This window comes from Pituophis catenifer, unplaced genomic scaffold (assembly GCF_029215685.1).
Source record: "Pituophis catenifer annectens isolate HBS135680 unplaced genomic scaffold, rPitCat1.0.hap2 SCAF_3, whole genome shotgun sequence".
Lineage (NCBI taxonomy): Eukaryota > Metazoa > Chordata > Lepidosauria > Squamata > Colubridae > Pituophis > Pituophis catenifer.
Window position 1 is genome coordinate 29,494,220 of NW_027256883.1, and position 20,301 is coordinate 29,514,520.

Sequence of the window (20,301 nt, forward strand, 5' to 3'; positions counted from 1 at the left end):
ACAAACTAGGACTGAGCATCCTAGACCCAGATTTTTATTCCGGCTATGAAGCTAACTGGGTGACCTTGGACCAATCTAAATCTTTCACTGAAGGCTATTCACATGGTGGTTGTGAAAATAAAATGAAATAGAGGAAGAACCATATATGCTGCCTTGGATTTTTCAAATGAAAGAGGAAATAGACATTTATTTCATAAATAGAAAAATAAGCAAGAGCCAAAGTCTTCTCTTCCTTTCCTCCCATGAGACAAATCTCTTTGAAACAGACATTTTTAATGTCAGATTATCTATTTTTTCTTGTTAAATACAAATTCTTCGTATTGTGTTTCATTCTCCCTACCAGATCTATTACATTCTCAAATGAGTAAGGGGGGAAAAAAACCCTAGGGTACAGGTATGTAGTTAAAATGAATTTGGTACATCCCTTAGTTTTTTTCAAGGTTCCATAAATTTGGGCTGACTTTGGCATGCAAACGTTTAATTTTGCATTTGTTTTTTCACTGCCTGCGCTACTTTTGTAATCTCTGCTTTGTGATACCATTTTAAAAGGAAGGAATAAAAAGCTCTCTGTGATGGGATTATAGTAGCTCCTTTAGTCCATCAACTCATTATGACCAAGGGATGGCCTGGTAATATTTTTAAAAACAGATCTTCGTTTTAAAAAATGTGCAATTCTTGTTCCAGATTGCTGGTAATCAGAATTAAATATTGTGAATTTCCTACTTTCTTTACTGTACATAGATGGCTTCCATTCATTCATTTGGTGGGAAATAAATTGTTGCAGTTAGTTTTGAAAAAAAAAAACCAGTGCAGATATTTTGATATAGGCCTTGTATTGCAGATTTTATCACATTTATACTTTAATTGCCCATCATGAAAGCACTTGTTAAAGTTTTGCAATCTACTGCAATTTCTTGAAATTTCGGATGCTGTGGGTCTCTAGGCTACAGCCCATAGCTTTAAACTGGACTTTAGATTTGGAATTTCTGTTTTGGAAAATCACATTGAATATAGTTTTTTTTTTTAAAAGTGTGTGGATAAGAAAGTTCAAGAGGGATTCTTTTTGCCAAAACTTTTGATTTGAGGTTGGCATACTAAAAAGATACACAATAAGCTAGTGAAACAATAAAAATATGAAATAATCTCTAATAGGGAAAAGATCTAGACAACTTTTCTTGACAAAAAATTAAAAATGCAACAAAATCAAGAACACAAATAAAATGAAGGCCATGTACATGTATCCCAACTAGGAATGCCTAATTTAGGAATATTCTTACTTTTCCTAACAGGTTTTCTGTATATGGGGTTATGAGCACTTGCTTCTAATAATATTTGCTCAGAAATATTCACAGTTGAGTATCAATCGGTGCATACCTGCTGGCATTTTACAGATATGCACCTGTATATGGTATCTCTATGTAAGCACAATTTAAAAATAGAAAAAGAATAAAATTGTGCATACAGTACATATTATATATAGATCAATCAGAGAATTTTTACTTCTATTTATATTATTGGATTGTTTCTCCTTTGCTTTGGATAGTACATTTTGCCAATATATGTCTTAATCCGGCTCTAGTTACATAATGTTAAATATGATTAGCTGCATTAGTATTGAACAGGATGAACATCCCTTAAGTAATGTTGTACAAGCAGATATTGATAGTCAATTGTACATTTTAATGAATATATAATTTATTGTCCCAGCACTCTGCATATGTCACATGATTAAGAGTTTGCATGTTTCCCTCCATATCTACTGGATAGAAAGCAGTAACTATACAGTCCAGTAGCCAAGTATAAAAATGGAATACTTAAAGTTAATGTATTATATATAATAAATAAATATTTCATCAAAATTTGATTTATTATTGGCTTGTTTAACTGGATTGTACAAATAGTCCTTGTTTAGTGATCACACTTGGGACTACAATTCAGTCCTTAAGTGAAATGATTGCTAAGTGAAACGGTACTTAGTTTTACTTCAATTTCTCTTTGCTTTACAACTGAAAATTGTAAATGTGAGGAATTATTGGTAAAATTGTAAATGTGAGAAATTTTTCATCACCATCCTAAGTGGGAACGGTCACTAAACAAGGACTATTTGTAGTTAAGAGAAACCAGCTTCCAGGATTCAAGTAAAAAAATAAGCTGTAGATGATTAAAATAAAATCCCGAAATTTCCTAATGGCTATTCCAGAAAAGGGAATAAAATTAATATTTATGAACAGGACAGTTTATCGAACATAGAGATCAGAATACAAATCAAATGTACACATTCCTGGGACTAAGGTTTATTGCAATATTCAACAGCTGTATTTATTTTTTATTTATTTACTCAATAATACTCTGGATCTGATAATGTTGGAATGACAACACTGACAAATGACTAAGTATCGACAGTCCTACTAGTATAATTTTGTCCCTCTTAGGTTAAAAAAAAGGGATATGAAAATTTTGCTAATTATGTGCCAGCAGTTTTGGCTCAAGAGCAATCTATCTGGAGTCTGATGCATTTCTCATGTGATTTGCTGTTGCTGAACAAATTGCTTTCTCTTTTCCAATAGTAATATAATCCTGTGTATGCTTAGGTGATGAAGGGATTCCTGGCAGTAAGTAAGCAATGCAGGAATTGGTAACTACATTTGATTTTCTTTTACGTTGATTTCAATATGTGTAGTCTTTACATCCTATTAAATACTTTAAAAGATAAACTGATGTAAGAATGATTGGGCAGACCCAGCAACCCCTTTTCTTAAAACCTTAGCTTGGCTGACTATTTTACAAGGGAGTGGAAGGAATAAGATAAAAGTATTCTTATTCTTAAGGTTAACTGATTTCAAATAGAAGGCACTCTCTACTTATTGCGTTCTGTGAAAAATAAATACATTTCGCATATGGTTAAGATTGATCAAAAAATATTCTGTATGCCAGTGATTACATTCCCATCTGTGATTAAGGGTTTCTGTCTGCATCTGGTTTTCACATTATATTTCTGTAACAAGAATCTTTTATATGGCAGAGTTCATTCTCTGTATTTTCTATTAGCTGCAGCTTGAACTACTGCACGGATCACAGATTTATACATATGGCTTTAATTACTTCATACCATTGAGAAAAAGTAATATTTGTTTGGAAATGTATGTTTTCAGCATTTCCATGGTTATGCAACACGATGAGCTTTTTGAATAATATTCTTAGGGAGAAATACAAATCGTTAAAAGTTTAAAATCCTTTTGGCTGGATTTTAAATTGGTCCAGACATTTTAGTTTCAAGATTGCACATTAAGTAATAAAAATAGTATATTAACTCCCCGCCTGTTTCATTTTTAGATGTAATAGAAAGAAAGATAGAAATATATAGACTTTCAAAGTATATTTTAAAATTCTTATAATTATTACCGCTGCTACTATGACTATCATTTAAAATGATATTTTAGTAGTACTTTAGAAGGCAGAGCTATTCATAAAAAGAAAACTTAAATTGCAATATATCCACTTGCAGGGTGTAAAACTAGTTAAATTTAATGGACCTTACTCCAAGTAGACTTATAGGGAGGGTACTTGAATGACACGTGCCTCAACCTTACACAAATGTAAAAGTTCAGTGCTATTGAACTGTCAATATATTCTTCATATAGATGTTTAGGATACTTTTCTTAATAAAAAGATAGGATGCAAATTCAATAATTAATAAAATAATGGGCTTGAACTGTGGTTGTGCAATAGGAATATGTTTGTAGGTATGAGTGTTATGACTGAAATGGAGCCTGCCAATCAGGTTCTATTGTAACTCATGAGAGTTGTAAATTTGGTCATTCGTGTGACTGCCCAGATTTTATATTTTTTGCAGGTGGTTGTAAACCAAACACCAGTGTTATATACTGAACTAGTCCATGGTTCTCTATCAAAAGTAAATGCCAGTTTTTGGCAAAACCATCATAAAACAAGCTCATGTGACTGTAGGATACTGCAAATGGCTGTCAATGTGGCCCAGTTGTCAATGCCTGAGGCGTCATGTGACTATAGGAAGCTATCAACCTTGGAATTTGAAATCTGGGTTATAAGTACTCCCCAGGTAGATCCATTGTAACTTCCAATGATCGCTAAGTGACTGGTTTTAAGTTGAAGTTCACCTCTAATGCACCATTCTAGAAGTCTACCTTTAATGCCGCACCAGAGCTGCAGTGGCGTAGTGGTTAGAAAGCAGTACTGCAGGCTACTTCTGCTGACTGCTGGTTGCCTGCAGTTTGGCAGTTCGAATCTCACCAGGCTCAAGGTTGAGTCAGCCTTCCAGCCTTCTGAGGTCAGTAAAATGAGGACCCAGATAGTTGGGGGCAATATGCTGATTCCATAAATCGCTTATAGAGGGCTGTAAAGCTCTGTCAAGCAATATATAAATCTAAGTGCTATTGCTATTCTTTGCAAATAGTTGCTGTGTATCATTTAAACAATTTTAGTATGTTAGTTTGCAGTATCCCCTATATAATTAATTCTTTTACTTTGTAGTTTTTTTTAAAAAAAACGTAAGTATTCAAGGAATGAAAAAGTAGGATAATTTTTTGAATAAATAAGTAAATATAGCTACATAAAACATTAAATGTTTTGTTTAGTAAACTTGCAAAAATGTAGAGAAATTATGTTCCTTTAAAACTGTCTGTTTTCAAATATTTGTAAATATCTGTAAGATTTATTTTGTAATTTGCATGAATCAGTATAATTAAACATATAGCCTTTATATACTGCTTTGGACCTCAGAACACTATTTTGATAGTGATTTTGCATAATTTTTATAATATGCCATCTGCTAACCCTTTTTCTTGCATTAAACAGATCTGTGGAACCTATTAGTCAAATGATAATTGTTGTATAAAATAAATTATCTGTTTCAAAATAACTCTTGAAACACTCTATTAAGATATCTCAAAGCATAAACATTATTCTTCTGAGGTTGCATGGTTTAAGGAGATGGGTTTGTAGCTGACAAATATTAGTTGGGCAAAACATGCTGCCTCTAAATTTAATAAAAGAATTTTTAAAATGTTATAAAAATATAAAAGTTATTTTTTAATATAAAAGGTTATTTTTTTATTAAAAACCTGGAAAATATCTCATTTGTGGCCTGATTTATTTTTATAAATATTTAACTTCCATTAAAACTGTTAGAGATTTGCTTGCAAAGGAAGCATTGATTCATTATGTAGCCTGGACATCTCAAATATGGTATCTGTGAGCACAAAACTCTGCCTACTAGGCCAGAGTGTAATCTGTGCCAAATGATTTCTAGGAAAGTGAATGGATTGATTTTCACTTGCCAAGATTTTTTTTTACACATGTGCGCACGTGCGCATGCATGCACACACACAAACACACACAGAGGGATGTGCTGGGGGGCTTTGGATTTCAACTCCGAGAATTCTTCAGCAAAGCTGGCTGATGAATTATGGGAGTTGAAGTCCACAAGTCTTAAAGTTGCCAAGGTTGGAGACCCCTGTTCTATAGAGCCAGGACCAATTGCCTTTTCGTACTACATTGCAGTTTGATGAAATACAGCTGGAAGTTCTCAAAACTAGGAGTTGTTTGCATATTTGTCTATGTGTAGAGGGGCTATACACAAATTTTTGAATCATTTTTGACTCCTGGTTGACTGCCTGGACAAGTTTGTGCAGTTTTCTTGGCAGTATTTTCAGAAGTGGTTTGCCATGCCTTTCTTCCTAGGATTGAGCATCTGGCTCAGGATCACCCGTAGGCTTTGTGTTTAAGGCAAGATTAGACATCCTCCTCTCCTGGTTTCTATCCTGTTGTTTTAACCACTACACCAAACTGGCTGTGTGATGACATTACATAGACAGACATTTTCTGTAACATCGTGTTACCTTGATGTTTTACAAAGCAAATTTATATTGATAAATTACGTTAGGAAAATGCAGAAATAAAGCAAATGAAACAGAGAACAGGTGCAGGTTTTATATTTCCATTTATCTAAAAAAAAAGTTTGCTTCAGCGACTGGTTGAACCTTGGTGACTTCATTGGCAATTCATGGTAGCCCTATTCCCAGTCTGAGCTGATTGTCTCTGAGAGAATTCACTTGAAGTACTTTGAACAATCCTGGCAAATAGATGGGGAAGAAATGGAGGTAGTGACAGATTTTATTTTCCTGGGCTCCAAGATCACTGCGGATGGGGACTGCAGCCAAGAAATTAAAAGATGCTTGCTCCTGGGGAGGAAAGCTATGGCAAATGTAGACAGCATACTAAAAAGCAGAGATATCACTCTGTCAACAAAAGTGCGTATAGTCAAGGCTATGGTTTTCCCAGTTGCAATGTATGGCTGTGAAAGTTGGACCATAAGAAAGGCTGAGCGCCAAAGAATTGGGGCCTTTGAACTATGGTGCTAGAAAAGACTCCTGCGAGTCCTTTGGACTGCAAGGCAATCAAGCCGGTCAGTCCTAGAGGAGATCAACCCTGACTGCTCTTTAGAAGGCCAGATCCTGAAGATGAAACTCAAATACTTTGGCCACCTAATGAGAAGGAAGGATTCACTGGAGAAGAGCCTAATGCTGGGAACGATTGAGGGCAAAAGAAGAATGGGACGACTAAGAATGAGGTGGCTGGATGGAGTCACTGAAGCAGTAGGAATAAGCTTAAACGGACTCCAGAGGATGGTAGAGGACAGGAAGGCCTGGAGGAATGTTGTTGTGATGGGTCGGACACAACTTCACAACTAGTAACAACAACAACTTTGAACAAGCCTGTTGTATCTGCTTAGTTTAATAGTATTTTCTCTTTTTGCTTAGTTGCCCTTGAAGAGTTTCCTCCCCCCCTCTCCCTCCCTTTCTCTCTCTTGCATTTTACTCATTAAGACGTTTTGTAGGTAATTCCATTTACTTTCGAACATGTAAACCTTTATGCAGAGTTTTTAAGTTAAACTGGAAAGGCTTGTAACATGGAAAGAAAATGTAGAAGTCTAGGAAGCTGCCTAAACTGATCACCCTATCTTTGCAATGTCCTTAATCACTGTCAGTGATCCATTAGAGTTTCTGATAAGAATTTTTTCCCAACTGGAGATAATAGTAACCGAGATTCTATTGATAGAAAGTGACTTGTTTATAACCCACTGTAGATTTCACTTTGTTAAGATAATATATGCATCCAGGGTGAAATCCAGCAGGTTCTGACAGGTTCTGGAGAACCGGTAGCAGACATTTTGAGCAGTTCGGAGAACTGGCAAATACCAGTGGGGAGGGAATGGGGATTTTGCTATTTGTTTTGTTATTGAACAAACTAAAAAATAAAGCCCTAAAACAAAGTTAAAAAGAAAACAGAACACAACAGTACAGAATAGAATAGCTTTATTTGCCCAAGTGTGATTAGTCACACAAGAAATTTGTCTCTGGTGCAGAAGCTCTTAAAGAAACTTTAAGGTGCAACTAAGGTAAGAGCGTAATCTAAAAGACATCTTGCTAAGAGTCTCCACACAAGTGGAATGAGAATTATATTAAGAGATACTTAATCCCTTTGTATTTGCTTAACATTTGGAAAGGAAGAAAGAAAGCTTCATGCAGAGATCTTCTGAAAACAGATAATTCTGCTGTGGTGCTACGTTGGTACTTGGCATTTATCAATAATTTCAAATCTCGTATTTTAGTTCTAGCAGATCCTGATTGCAAAGAGGCAGGATGAGACCAAGCAGTTATCTGGTGGGCAGCCTCCTGCACAAATTGAAATTATTGGGCTATGATACACTTTTTTTAAATCAAAGAGATATTAGTTATGGCAAGTAGCTGGGTTGAAGAATATCTTTCCAGTGGTACCGAACATGATTTACTGCATTTCACTTATCTTATATCATTGAAACCAATAAAAAAACATCAGCCGAAGGGACAAATTTACTACCTTTTAGGTGGTTGGAGAACTAGATTTGCTTTGGAAATCCGAATCTAATATATAGTTTTGCAGGGGATGGTGTCAACAACAGAGTCCATGACATGAATCCCAAAAGCTTCAGATTTAGTCCCTGCTGTCTGCACAGTAATTAAAAAGGACCAGGTAACCACTGATAAGAAAATTTCATCTATTTGGACTTTTGGAAGGCTGAGTAGATAATTGAGCCTTATAGCCCGACCCAGGATGTAGCAGTTGCCTTGGTTTTTCTATAAACAGTTGATTTCACTTAAATCTTGGAGGTCATCCAGACTAGTAATTTGAAGCGTAATCCAGCCATCACTGTGGCGATATAAAACATGTCTCATTAGTAATATATTGTTACAGCAGTGGCTATAAATTATCAACCTGAAGGAGTTCATAGTTACAAGCTATATATAATTGACTTTATTACTCATTCAGCATTTTTTGCATTTTCCTAGAGACTTAAACATTTACTAATGTATTGGGTTCAGATTGTAAGTACAATGCAAAATATTGCCTTTAGGATTATGCCATTTGTTCTTTTTAATTATTTCTTTTAAAGCATCTAGTATTAACATGTAAACAGAAGGCCTTTGTGCTTCAGACTGGCTGTGATATGTGCGTTTTTGTTTTTTTTCCCCTTTTGTTATTGTCAATAGAAAAGATTGATCACTGGACTGGTGAACGTAATAGCTGTCCCAGTCAGAAAAGGAGAGAGGAAATTAGCAGGAAGATTGGTGGAAAATGATATCTGTCAAAAGAAACACTTGGAGAGCACTGAGTTTAGTAATAGGTGACTGCCGGAAAAAAGGGAACTTTGAATTTTGCCAAGGTAAGGAACAGATTTGTAATTCAACATGCTGTTTTTGAGAAGAAAAATAATGATTTTTTTTTGTCTTGTTTCTTAACTGTGTGTTTAAATCTCCTTGTTATCTTATATGTTTTCTGCTCCTCTTAAATTATTTGGTATCTAACATTATAAAGCTTTTGGATTGTAGATGGCAAATTTAAGAGAATCTATAAAAGAAAATGCCCCATTTACTTTTATCTCAAATGAGTGAAATGCCCAATTGAGGGGAAGAAGACAGATATGTAATGAACACATACACTTTGCCCCTGCCTGCAATTTCTTCCCCTCCAATTTTTGATTTAAACTTCAACAGCATCCATATACAATCAGACTTTCTCTCGATGGGTTCTTTCTCTGGTTTTTTCCAGAATCCCAGTTTCCAGGATATGCTAAAGAAAAATAAAGGCCTAAGCAGGGTTTTAACTGCACTTCCTTGTGGAAAGAGCCATCAGATATAGTCTGAGCAGTATATGTTAGCATTCTGCTGATTTGCTTTTAAGCCAAAGTATAGCTAAGTGTGAGATCCTGATGCACTCAAAGGTTAAGTTTGGGGTGTTAGGTCCTTTCCCCAAGGGACAAAAAAAGATGAGAGACTGCAGGAGAAAAGGTTGACCATGATTATTTAAGCTATTCTTGGCTTAATTTTAAGAGCTGTGGTGTCAGAGTGGTTAGAATGCAGTATTGCAGGCTAATTCTGCCAACTGCCAGCAGTTTGATTTTCACCAGTTCAAGGTTGACTCAGCCTTCCATCCTTGCGAGGTCAGTAAAATGAGAACCGAGATTGTTGAGGACAATATGCTGACTCTGTAAACCACTTAGAGAGGGCTGTAAAGCACTGCAAAGATATATATGTCTAAGTGCTATTGCTATTAATTTTAGGAAATCATTTAAGAAATTAAAAAAGCTGGAAAAGGGGTTCTTAAGGAACAATTGAAAAACAGTTTAAAAAGATCGTGGTACACATCTGTTCTTAGAGATAGTTCCAGTATCTCTAATGTGGCACAGCAGAGAAAAAAGTATGAAGGTTTAAAGACTGTTTTATGCTTAGTATATCAATATTAGATCCAATATGTGCCCACAAAATGAACAGGAATACTTTGAGTAGCAGGTGGCATATGTACGTGTGGGATGTTTGAGATGGCATATTTCCCTCCTTATCACACATAGACATTGTAGGTTTTCAATGTATATGATTGGCTCTTTAAAACTATACATGTCTACCCATTTATTCAGAAATAGATCCAGTGGCACTAATGAAGGAGTTGTAGACAGTAATTTAATGTAGCATCAACACTGCTTTTAAAGTTGGAATCATTTTATGATTTAGATATTTTTGACATTTTTGCAAATACGTCTTTGAGTTAAGATGAATGATTCTAAAGGAGTTGAAAGGGCAACATTTTGAATGTACCATTTGATCTATATAGATAGATACAGTAGATGAGGTATAAGGTACTTCCATTACAAATGACAGTCTTGGATTTTGGCAATCCATGATAAAATTTAGCTTTTTTTCTGCCCTTTGGGCTACAAAGACTTCCTTTGGCCATGTCTCTGCAAAAAGGGAAGGCACTAATCATTTATTTTCATGAAGTCCTACATAAACTATTTCAATCAGACCAGTTCTTATTAAACCTTCACCATCATTTCACTTTAGTTGATCAGCCTACAAATGGTTTTTTTTTTTCTTTTTCAAATGATATATATGTTCATAATCTGCCTCGTACAAAACGTTTTGTGTCTCATTCCCTAACCGGTGTTTATCTGAAGTGCTGGGACTACAACTGCCAAAATTACCAGCAAGAATCTTCTCTAGCACTTATAGCTGTCTTCTCCAAAAGCCTAACTCTTTGGGGAATATTGGCCTTCTGCCATCATGTGAAACTCTGCAAAAGTTTTTGAACTTTTTTTTCTGGAGTACTTTAAATCCCATTTATTTCAGGGAAAAATAAAATACATCTTTGTTTCTCTTTTAGTGAATCAATAATGTTTGAAAATCAAGTGGTTTATTGGATTAATAATAGATTTCAGAAAGTTTTGAATTGAAGGTCAACAAAACCTCCATTTTAAAATAAATTATGGCAATCTTCAGTTCATAGACATGCCTAGCTATCTCCCTGCCATCATGCCACTAAAATTCAGTAACAAACTGGTGGTTACCATGTCTCACTTTTTCAGGTTTTTTTTCCGCCAAAGGTTATTTCCCAGAGTCCCACCATAGAAATAATTTAATGTTATTGAGGGGTGTTTACAGGGCTTCAGCAATGACCCCATGATAGACCAACCATTTTTACCCACATAGCAAGCCTAGTGTTTAATTACAAAATTGCAGAATTGCATCTTGTATTTTGTACTCTGCCCTGCACGTGGCCCAGCTGATTGTGGAAAGATTTGTCTTTGACCCATTTTTTTTTCTTTTTGTAATGGGAGGAGAGCTAGGTATATTATTTTTCATTGGCTTTTAAGAGTTTTGTTTTGCTTCTGTTTGTAGTTTTAATTCTATTACAGTTTGTGGTTATAATTTTGTAAGCATACATTGAGATTGGGCAGTTTATATGTTATGCCAGATGATAAATGAATTACCTTGTAGATTTCCTTCAATGATCTTAAAGTATTTTTCTTTTTTAGGTTTTTTTTCACTATTTCCTACAAATATTTTTTCGTATTCTCTGGACAATGTCAGAATTTTTCAAATTGGGTTCCACAAAACACTAGGGTTCTGCTAAAGGTTGATGATTAAGTAACATGGTGTCTCAGTGGCTAAGATGCTGAGCTTGTTGATCAAAAGTTCGGCAGTTCAGCGGTTCAAATCCCTAGCGCCGCATAACAGAGTGAGCTCCCATTACTTGTCCCAGCTTCTGCCAACCTAGCAGTTCGAAAGCACGTAAAAAATGCAAGTAGAAAAATAGGGACCACCTTTAGTGGGAAGGTAACAGTGTTCTGGGCGCCTTTGGCATTTAATCATGCCGGCCACATGACCACAGAGACGTCTTCAGACAGCGCTGGTTCTTTGGTTTTTAAACAGATGAGCACCACCCCCTAGAGTCGGGAATATGTACGAGGGGAACCTTTACCTTTTAAAGGTTGATGGTCTTCTAAGTTAAAAAAAAAAAAAGCTCATTGGAACACAGCCAATTTTATGTCACTAGAGTTTTTCCCCTTGATCACAGGTTCCAGAATATCTTTTTTTTAAATAAGATGTTACAAGAAGTTACACTGTCTGAAAAAGTTTGAAAACCACACTTCCTTTAGTCCTTAAAACTCAATCCTTCCTATCTCTAGACTTCAAAATAGGTTGCTGTTTTTGCAAAATCTCTAGGTTGCTTGTCCCTATCTAAAAGCATCTACTCATTAGAGGCACTTATGAAATTGGAAATTTGGCCACTGATCTTAAACCTAACTAAATTTTTTCAAACAAATTGAGAAGCAATGCTGCCTTTTGAAATCATGTCAGGAAAGAACAATGCATACAGCAGCCTTCTTCCAAGGTTTAGCTTAATGGATGTATTTCCTTTACATTTTTAAAGAAGTTGCCCTTTCAATGGTGTGATTAAGTATCAGATTTCATCTGCTTGCTAATGAAAAACAGAGATGAAACAAGCCTGAAATATCAGCATTACTTCCTCCAGAGACCTGTAAACGGTTAAGTAAGGTGGCCCATAGACTGCTTTATTTCTCATTTGCTATTTAGACTTGCAGTGGTGAAATAAAATGGTTACACTATTAAACCACTTGTCCATTGCAGTTCTTGGAAGGGTTTCCATTTCTATCCTGTGTCTTTAAAAATAATAAGATAGACATTGTGTTGAGGATCAGAGAGAGAGAAACAGCTTCACATCCCTACCCAGCTATAGAGTTTTTCCATTCTCAGCCAAGCCACATTACAGGGATATGGCAACAAGAGTAACCCACAGACGTGTGCCTGGAGAGACTCAAAATGTGGACATAATAATAATAAGCAATTTGGAGAATAATGAGAATTACAATCCCAAGATAGGAATTTTATTTATTGTATGTGTGTGTAGGCAAGTCAAGTATGGACTCCTGGTGTCTGCCTGGATTAGTCTCTGCAATTTTCTTGGCAAGATTTTCAGAAGTGGTTTGGCATTACCTGCTTCCTGGGAACTGAGAGAGAGAATGACCCAAGGTCACCCAGATCAGTAGTGGGATTCAGCTGGTTCTCTCCGGATCACGCGAACCGGTAGTGGTGACTGAGGGAGGCTCTGCCCACCCACCTGGATGTAATGCGCAACTACTGCACATGCACAAAAGACTGTGCACATGCGCAGAGGTGATACATGTGAGCGAAGTGAGAGTGCGTGTGCGTGCTCACATTTGGGAACCGGTAGGAAAGATAAGTGAATCTCACCTCTGACCCCGATGGCTTCATGCTTAAAGTGGGACTAGAACTCCTGGTCACTCAGTTTCTAGTCTGGTGCCTTAATCACTACACCAAGCTGGCTCTTTATTATTGTGTTATAATTTTGCTTGTTCAGGAGAAAGATCATTAGGTCAACAATAATAGTTTTTATTACCGTTTCAATTTAAAAGTTTCACCACCACAGAACCTAGAACTGACATATTACAAAAGCTTAAATTAATTACTACATTAATATCCCAGTTTCCTTCAAGGGATACTTGGGATAGAAGCGTAATCAATTTTGCAGAATACTTCCAGACAGTATTTTCATAAGCAAACCTACAACAAACTATGGAATACCCTTTGGTTAGTTTCATTTAGCACACACAACAGCATAAGACATAGCAATTTTAAAAATCATATTTATGTGTGGTGTGAATGCACTTTAAGGTTTCAGGACTGCCTCGACCCCTAATAAAAGGTTCATCTGGCTGTGTAGGAATTCTTACTCTTTATATAAGTTGCATTTATTGATCATTTTAATTTCTTACTTGTTTTAATTTGTTGATGCTTATATTTGTTTAAAATTGATTTACATTTGTTTGAACTTCTGGAATAGATATCTAACAATATTTCAAGGTACTTTGGAAAACTAGTATTCAAAAGTTGCTAAGAAATTCATTGTACTCAAGATGTATACATCTTCCTAGAGGTAAGGATAAAATTAGTCGTTATATTGATTGATTGGTCAACAGGAATTGACTGACTAGCTTATTTTATTTATTTATTTATTTATTTATTTATTTATTTATTATTTTTATTTATTTTTTATATGCCGCCCTTCTCCGGAGACTCAGGGCCGCTTACAATGTGTTAAGCAATAGCCTTCATACTTTTGTATATTATATACAAAGTCAGTTTATTGCCCCCACAAACCAGGTCCTTATTGCCAGAGTCTGATGTTGGGGGTTGCCCGAGAGAGATTGACCCAAAGTCACCCAGCTGGCCTATGTACCTAATCCAGAACTATAATTTACAGGCCCCTGGTTTCTAGCCTGGAGTCTTAACCACTAGACCAAACTAGCTGTCTCATCGCATTTACATATAGGCAGAAATATTCCAATTTAGTACACAGAAATTACTGCCAGTAATCATCACATTCAACTATTTCTTTCTTATGTTTAGTCATCCTTTAGTATTACTTCTGAGGCCCACATTTTGTATGGTAATTTTACTTAAAATTTTAAGTAATTACTGGTATAATTATATTGAGTAACCTCCCTTCACATATTTATTTTACAGAAATATGCAGAAACAAGAGTGAATTATGTCCTTGCTATGATACTTGGATGTCGTCCTAGTTCTCTAAAATGTTAGTATTGAACAATAACATAGGATAAGGAGATATTCCCCTTTATCTACACAATACAAAACAAAAAGATAGAGCAAAATTGATTCATGTTGCCAATGTGATTAGCAGGAAAAATAAGTTGTAGAAAGAAAAATAAATGTAGAAAGAAAAATGCCTACATATTGTATCTGTGATTTTTTTAATTTTAAAATTACATTTCTAGGAATCCAGATTATATAGCAAACCTTGCTTTGGAGTAACTGAAGTGGATTGTATGTTCTCTTGACCTCTCTTGTCGTATCTTTGATTTCTCTTGTACAGCTTGATTTTATAGACAAGCTAAACCCAAGGCCTGTTCAGTGCCAAACCATAGTTTGCTGTTATCTCTAAACAAACTATAATATATGTGCCCTGGCCTGTGGTACATTCTTTCTTTGTTTTTGCAAGCAAGAGATTTAATGAAATACTGAAAATCATTGATCATGCTGGTTGAAGCTAAATGTAGTTTTTTTGCAAAATATTTGGAGGGCACCAGTTATTCCCATATTACAGGAGTGTACATAAAATCAGCGCTTCTAAGTACAACTGATTTCTGGCTCAGATGCAATCCATTTGTTTGTGTAAGTCAGATTGAAATGGAACAATTAAAGAGGTGACTATTCTGTTCAACTTCCTTTCTCTGACTATAAGAAAATGCTGGGCTAGTGGCCAAATTCAGAAGTACAAACAAAATAGAGTAAACACATTATATAAAACATATATTAAAAATAAGAAGAATTCAGCTGGAAAACAGTATTTGAAGAAAAAGGAAAAGGAAACGTTTTTGTTTCTGTCTTTTTTTGTTCTGTTATAACAAACTCTGGATTGCTTGCTTCAAGAATTCAAAGCAAATTTTATTAGATTCCATAATGTTTTAAAAAATGGATCTTTCATTATATGGATTCACGTCAGTGGTGGGATTCAAAAAAATTTACTATCGGTTCTGTGGGCATGGCTTGGTGGGCATGGCATGGCTTGGTAAGTTTGGCTTGGTGGGCATGGCAGGGGAAGGATTCTGTAAAATCTCCATTTCCACCCCACTCTCAGTGGAAGGATACTGTAAAATTTCCATTCCCTCCCCACTCCAGGGGAAGGTTACTGCAAAATCCCCATTTCCTTCCAATCAGCTGGAACTCGGGAGACAAGAGAATAGATGGGGGCGGGGCCAGTCAGAAGTGGTATTTACGGTTCTCCGAACTACTCAAAATTTCCACTATCGGTTCTCCAGAACTAGTCAGAACCTGCTGAATACCACCTCTGGTTCACGTGATCCTTTACTTAGATAGAGCAAGGTTCCGTTGGGGTGTGCTTTCTGTTAGTAGTTATATAGTTGGTGTTAGTATGACAATGGCTTTGGAGTGTAGGACAACCTTATGTTCTTAAAGGTTTTTGATTGCAATCCCTTACTTTTAACTATGCTGAGACTCCTAACTCCTGAGAACTGAACCTGGAGTACATAAAACAAACGAGTCTGGCAACTGCCTGGATACCTCTAAACCAGGGGTGGGCAAAGGTGGCCCTTTTACAACCTGTGGACTTCAACTCCCACAATTCCTGAGACAGTTTGGCTGCTCTAAGCAGTTTTCTTGGTAGCATTTACAGAAGTGAACTGCCTTTTTCCTAGGGTTGAGAGAGAACTCAAAGTCACCCAGCTGGCTCCCTGTCTAAGACAGGACTAGAATTTAAAGTATTCCAGTTTCTAGTATGGTGCCGTTAACCGCTACATTAAACTGACTTTCTAATTATATAATAAGTTGCTACAATAGCCTTATTCATTGCCGACCTGTCAAACTGCACAAATAAGCAATATAACATAAATAAGCTACAATTATTGGCAAAAGTTTGTGAGTTAAATTAAGACTGATATTTGGGGCGAGGTGATGGATGTTCCTTTCTATTATATGGAGATGAGCAATGTAGGGCTTATTGTTAAAATAAAAGGATAACACGGGTCACGCATATTACCCATTATCTACATCAGCTCTTTTCATCCCTTTCTGTCAAAAACTTTTCTGCTTAGTTGTCCTACAGCAGAAGAGAAGACAATTGACTAAAAAGTAATCAGTGGCCCTAGGAAAAATTAACATATGCTTTTGCTCCTTTTACTATTAATAATAGATTTAAAAGTAGCATAATGGTTGAATTAGGCTCAAGTATTCATGTAGCAACTTCTTAATTGCTTTAAGTATCCTGGTGGATTGTGATAGTTGTTAATTGCAAGTCTAGCAACTCACCCATAAAGTACAGTTCCAAAAGAAGTTTTAAAGAAATTGGCAGCTGAAACATGTTACATGGGGAACAAGGCTTTTGAGCCGTGGTGGCGCAGTGGTTAGAGTGCAGTACTGCAGGCTATTTCTGCTGCCTGCCAGCTGCCTGCAATTTGGCAGTTCAAATCTCATCAAGCTCAACGTTGACTCAGCTTTCCATTCTTCCGAGGGTAAAATGAGGACCCAGATTGTTGGGGGCAATATGCTGACTCTGTAAACCGCTTAGAGAGGGCTGTAAATTACTGTAAAGCGGTATATAAGCCTAAGTGCTATTGCTAAGTACTATTATATTTACCTGATTCCCTATCTGTGAGCTAATAACTTGGTTCATAAAAAAATATAGACAATTATATTAAAAGGGTATCAGAGTAGGACAATAAATGTGATAGCAAAACCCATGAGGAATGGTGTTGGAGAGCCAGAGTATTCAAGATTTGTTTTAGAGCCGTGATGGTGAACCTATGGCACACATGTGGCATGTGGAGCCATATCGGTGGGTACGTGAGCATTGCCCTAGCACAGCTTCAGCATGCATATCTGATTTTCGGACCTTCTGGGGGGCCCAAACGGGGCCCGTTTTTGCCCTCTCCAAACTCCTAGAAAGCCTCTGGAGCCCAGAGAGGGTAAAAAACAGGACTTCTGGCTCCACCAGAAGTCGGCAAACGGGCCGTTTCCGGCCTCCAGAGGTTTTCTTGGAGCCTGGGGGGGGCGAAAAAACGGGCCTACCGGCTCGCCGTGCCATTGCGTCCACCCAAAGTGGGGAGAGTGCGTGTGGGGGGGGGGTTGCACACGTGTGGGGGGGGCAGGGTGCATTGAATTATGGGTATGGGCACACGCGCACATGACCCCCCGTGCTCTCCCCACTTTTGGCACGCGACGGCAAAAAGGTTAGCCATCACTGTTTTAGAGCCATAAGCCTGTTTGATGGCTGTACAAAAGGAATAATAAAGGAGATAGATGGTGTTTTGAGTAAAATAGTACAGGTAGTCCTCACAATCGTGTATTTAGTGATTGCTTGAAGTTACAATGGCACTAAAAAAGTGACTTATGACCATTTTCACACTTACAACCATTGCAATATCTCCATAGCCATGTGATCAGAATTCAGCTGCTTGGCAACTGCCAAATGGTTGCAATGTCCTGGGGTCATGTGATCACCTTTTGCAATCTTCTGACAAGTAAAGTCTATGGGGAAGCCAGATTCACTTAACAACCATGTTACTAACATAACAACTGCAGTGATTCATTTAAATCCCTGCGCCCCCCCCCATGCCCAGCTGAGCCTCATGATCATCAGAGGCTTTTTTTTTTTACTTTTAAAAGCATTTTTTCTACAACTTCTTCCGCCGAAAAAATGCTTTTAAAAGTAAAAAAAGAAGCCTCTGATGATCGCGCGGCTCAGCTGGGATCGTCAGAGCCTTTTCAAAGCATTTTTAAATCACTTCTTCCGCTGAAGAGGTTGCAGAAAAAAATGCTTTAAACGTCTCTCTGACGATCCCAGCTGTGTTGCCTGATTGGCAGAGCCTTTTCAAAGCATTTTTTTAACTACCTCTTCGGGACCGCCTACTACCACCAATAGCCTCCCACTGGCCAGTACGGTCTCATAGAGAGGGACTCCTCCGGGTGCCGTCAGCCAAACAGTGCCAGCTGGCGGCCCCTAGGGGGAGAGCCTTCTCTGTGGGGGCACCTACCGTCTGGAATGAGCTCCCCCCAGAGATACGGAGGATCCCGAATCTGCGCACCTTCCGCCGCGCTGTGAAGACCTTTTTATTCCATCAAGCGGGCTTGGCCTAATCTCCTCCCTTTTTTAATATGTAAATTTTAATCTGTTTTTAAATTATTGGGGTGTTTTAATCTGTCCGGGCCAAAATGATTTAATTTGATTTTATCTGGTTTTTAAATTTTGTGTATTTATGTATTTTATTGCTTGGCTGTTCACCGCCCTGAGTCCTTCGGGAGTAGGGCGGTATACAAATCAAATAAACTAAACTAAACTAAACTTCTGCTGAAGAGGTTGCAGAAAAAAATGCTTTAGAAGTCTCTCTGATGATCAGGCAACTCAGCTGGGATCATCAGAGAGACTTTTAAAGCATTTTTTTCTGCAATCTCTTCAGCAGAAGAGGTGGTTAAAAAAATGCTTTGAAAAGGCTCTGACGATCCCAGCTGTGTTGCCTGATTGGCAGAGCCTTTCAAAGCATTTTTTTTTTGCATTTGCAGAAAAAATGCTTTGAAAAAAATTTTTTTTAAAAAAGGTTGGCCACGCCCACCCAGTCACATTACCCCCCCACACACCAAGCCATGCCCCCAGAACCGGTAGTAACAAATTTTACATTTCACCCTTGTTTTGCCTAGGAATCTCTTTAAGAGAAGCTATGACCCACCCTAATTCTGCCAGGTTTGTGTTGTTGCCTTTTTTTAAGAATAAAATGGATTGTGTTGAGTCAAGGAGCTATACTGCATTAAAAAAACACATGACACAACGAACTAGCACATTTGAGTGTTTTTGTAACAACTATCTCTTGAAAATCCAATATTTATAGTGAAGTCCTATTGCTTTGGCTTCTTGCCCTGCAAGTGTGAGCCTTTGTGTTACAACTCCATAGTTAAATCCAAGATAATATGGAATGCACACTCTCCACATCAAGACCATAAACATCAGGATCTGTTTCATGTAGTTCTTGAATGTTAAGGCAACTTGAGTTTCCCTCTAAATATGGAAAGACTGGTTTCCTTGTGCTCAATTCCAGAGTATGTGCTCAATTCCAGAGATTGGTAAATCTAAATTTTGATCCAGATTAGAAGGCTTATGATGGTATTAGCTTATTACCACATACATACAACCTTTTGATTGTTTCATATAAATATTGCTGCCCAATGTTTTCTTTCTAGGACAGATTAAAGGTAAAGGTAAAGGTTCCTATCATACATATGTGCTAGTCATTCCCGACTCTAGGGGGCGGTGCTCATCTCTGTTTCAAAGCCGAAGAGCCAGCGTTGTCCGAAGACATCTCTGTGGTCATGTGGCTGGCATGACTAAACGGCAAAGGCGCACGGAACGCTGTTACCTTCCCACCAAAGGTGGTCCCTATTTTTCTACTTGCATTTTTTACGTGCTTTCAAACTGCTAGGTTGGCAGAAGCTGGGACAAGTAATGGGAGCTCACCCCGTTACATGGCACTAGGGATTCGAACCGCTGAACTGCCGACCTTTCAACTGACAAGCTCAGCGTCTTAACCACTGAGCCACCGCGTCCCCTGACAATATGCTAGTTTGTTATTTGTAGTTTCAAGATTCTTTTATTAATAGGTCTAATGATTGAGAAGGGGAAAACGTCTCCATATATTAGAAAGGGTAGTAGCAGAAACTTCAGAAATGATGTCTGAATGCATGTAGAGGAACAGAGCAGGATTTTTAATCTTATGTGCACTGAAATGAGTGTTGCATGGGAAACATCTCTGGCTTAGAAAACTGTTTCGTTTCCACTCGTGTTTGATTTGTTTCTTTTACAAATAAAGCAAACATAAGT

General features: G+C 37.2%; 1 protein-coding gene across 3 annotated transcripts in view; it reads left to right on the forward strand.

Annotated features, from left to right (window-relative positions):
• RUNX1T1 (RUNX1 partner transcriptional co-repressor 1) overlaps positions 1 to 20,301 on the forward strand; it is a 149,754-nt gene that overhangs the window by 16,900 nt on the left and 112,553 nt on the right. For 2 of the 3 annotated variants that reach the window (XM_070940455.1, XM_070940458.1), the window contains exon 2: positions 8,568 to 8,740. The exons of the other annotated variant lie outside the window; for it this stretch is intronic. In XM_070940455.1, the coding sequence (XP_070796556.1) occupies positions 8,653 to 8,740 (88 nt within the window). In that variant the 5' untranslated portion in view covers positions 8,568 to 8,652. The remainder of the gene's footprint in view (positions 1 to 8,567; positions 8,741 to 20,301) is intronic. 3 annotated transcript variants of the gene reach the window in all.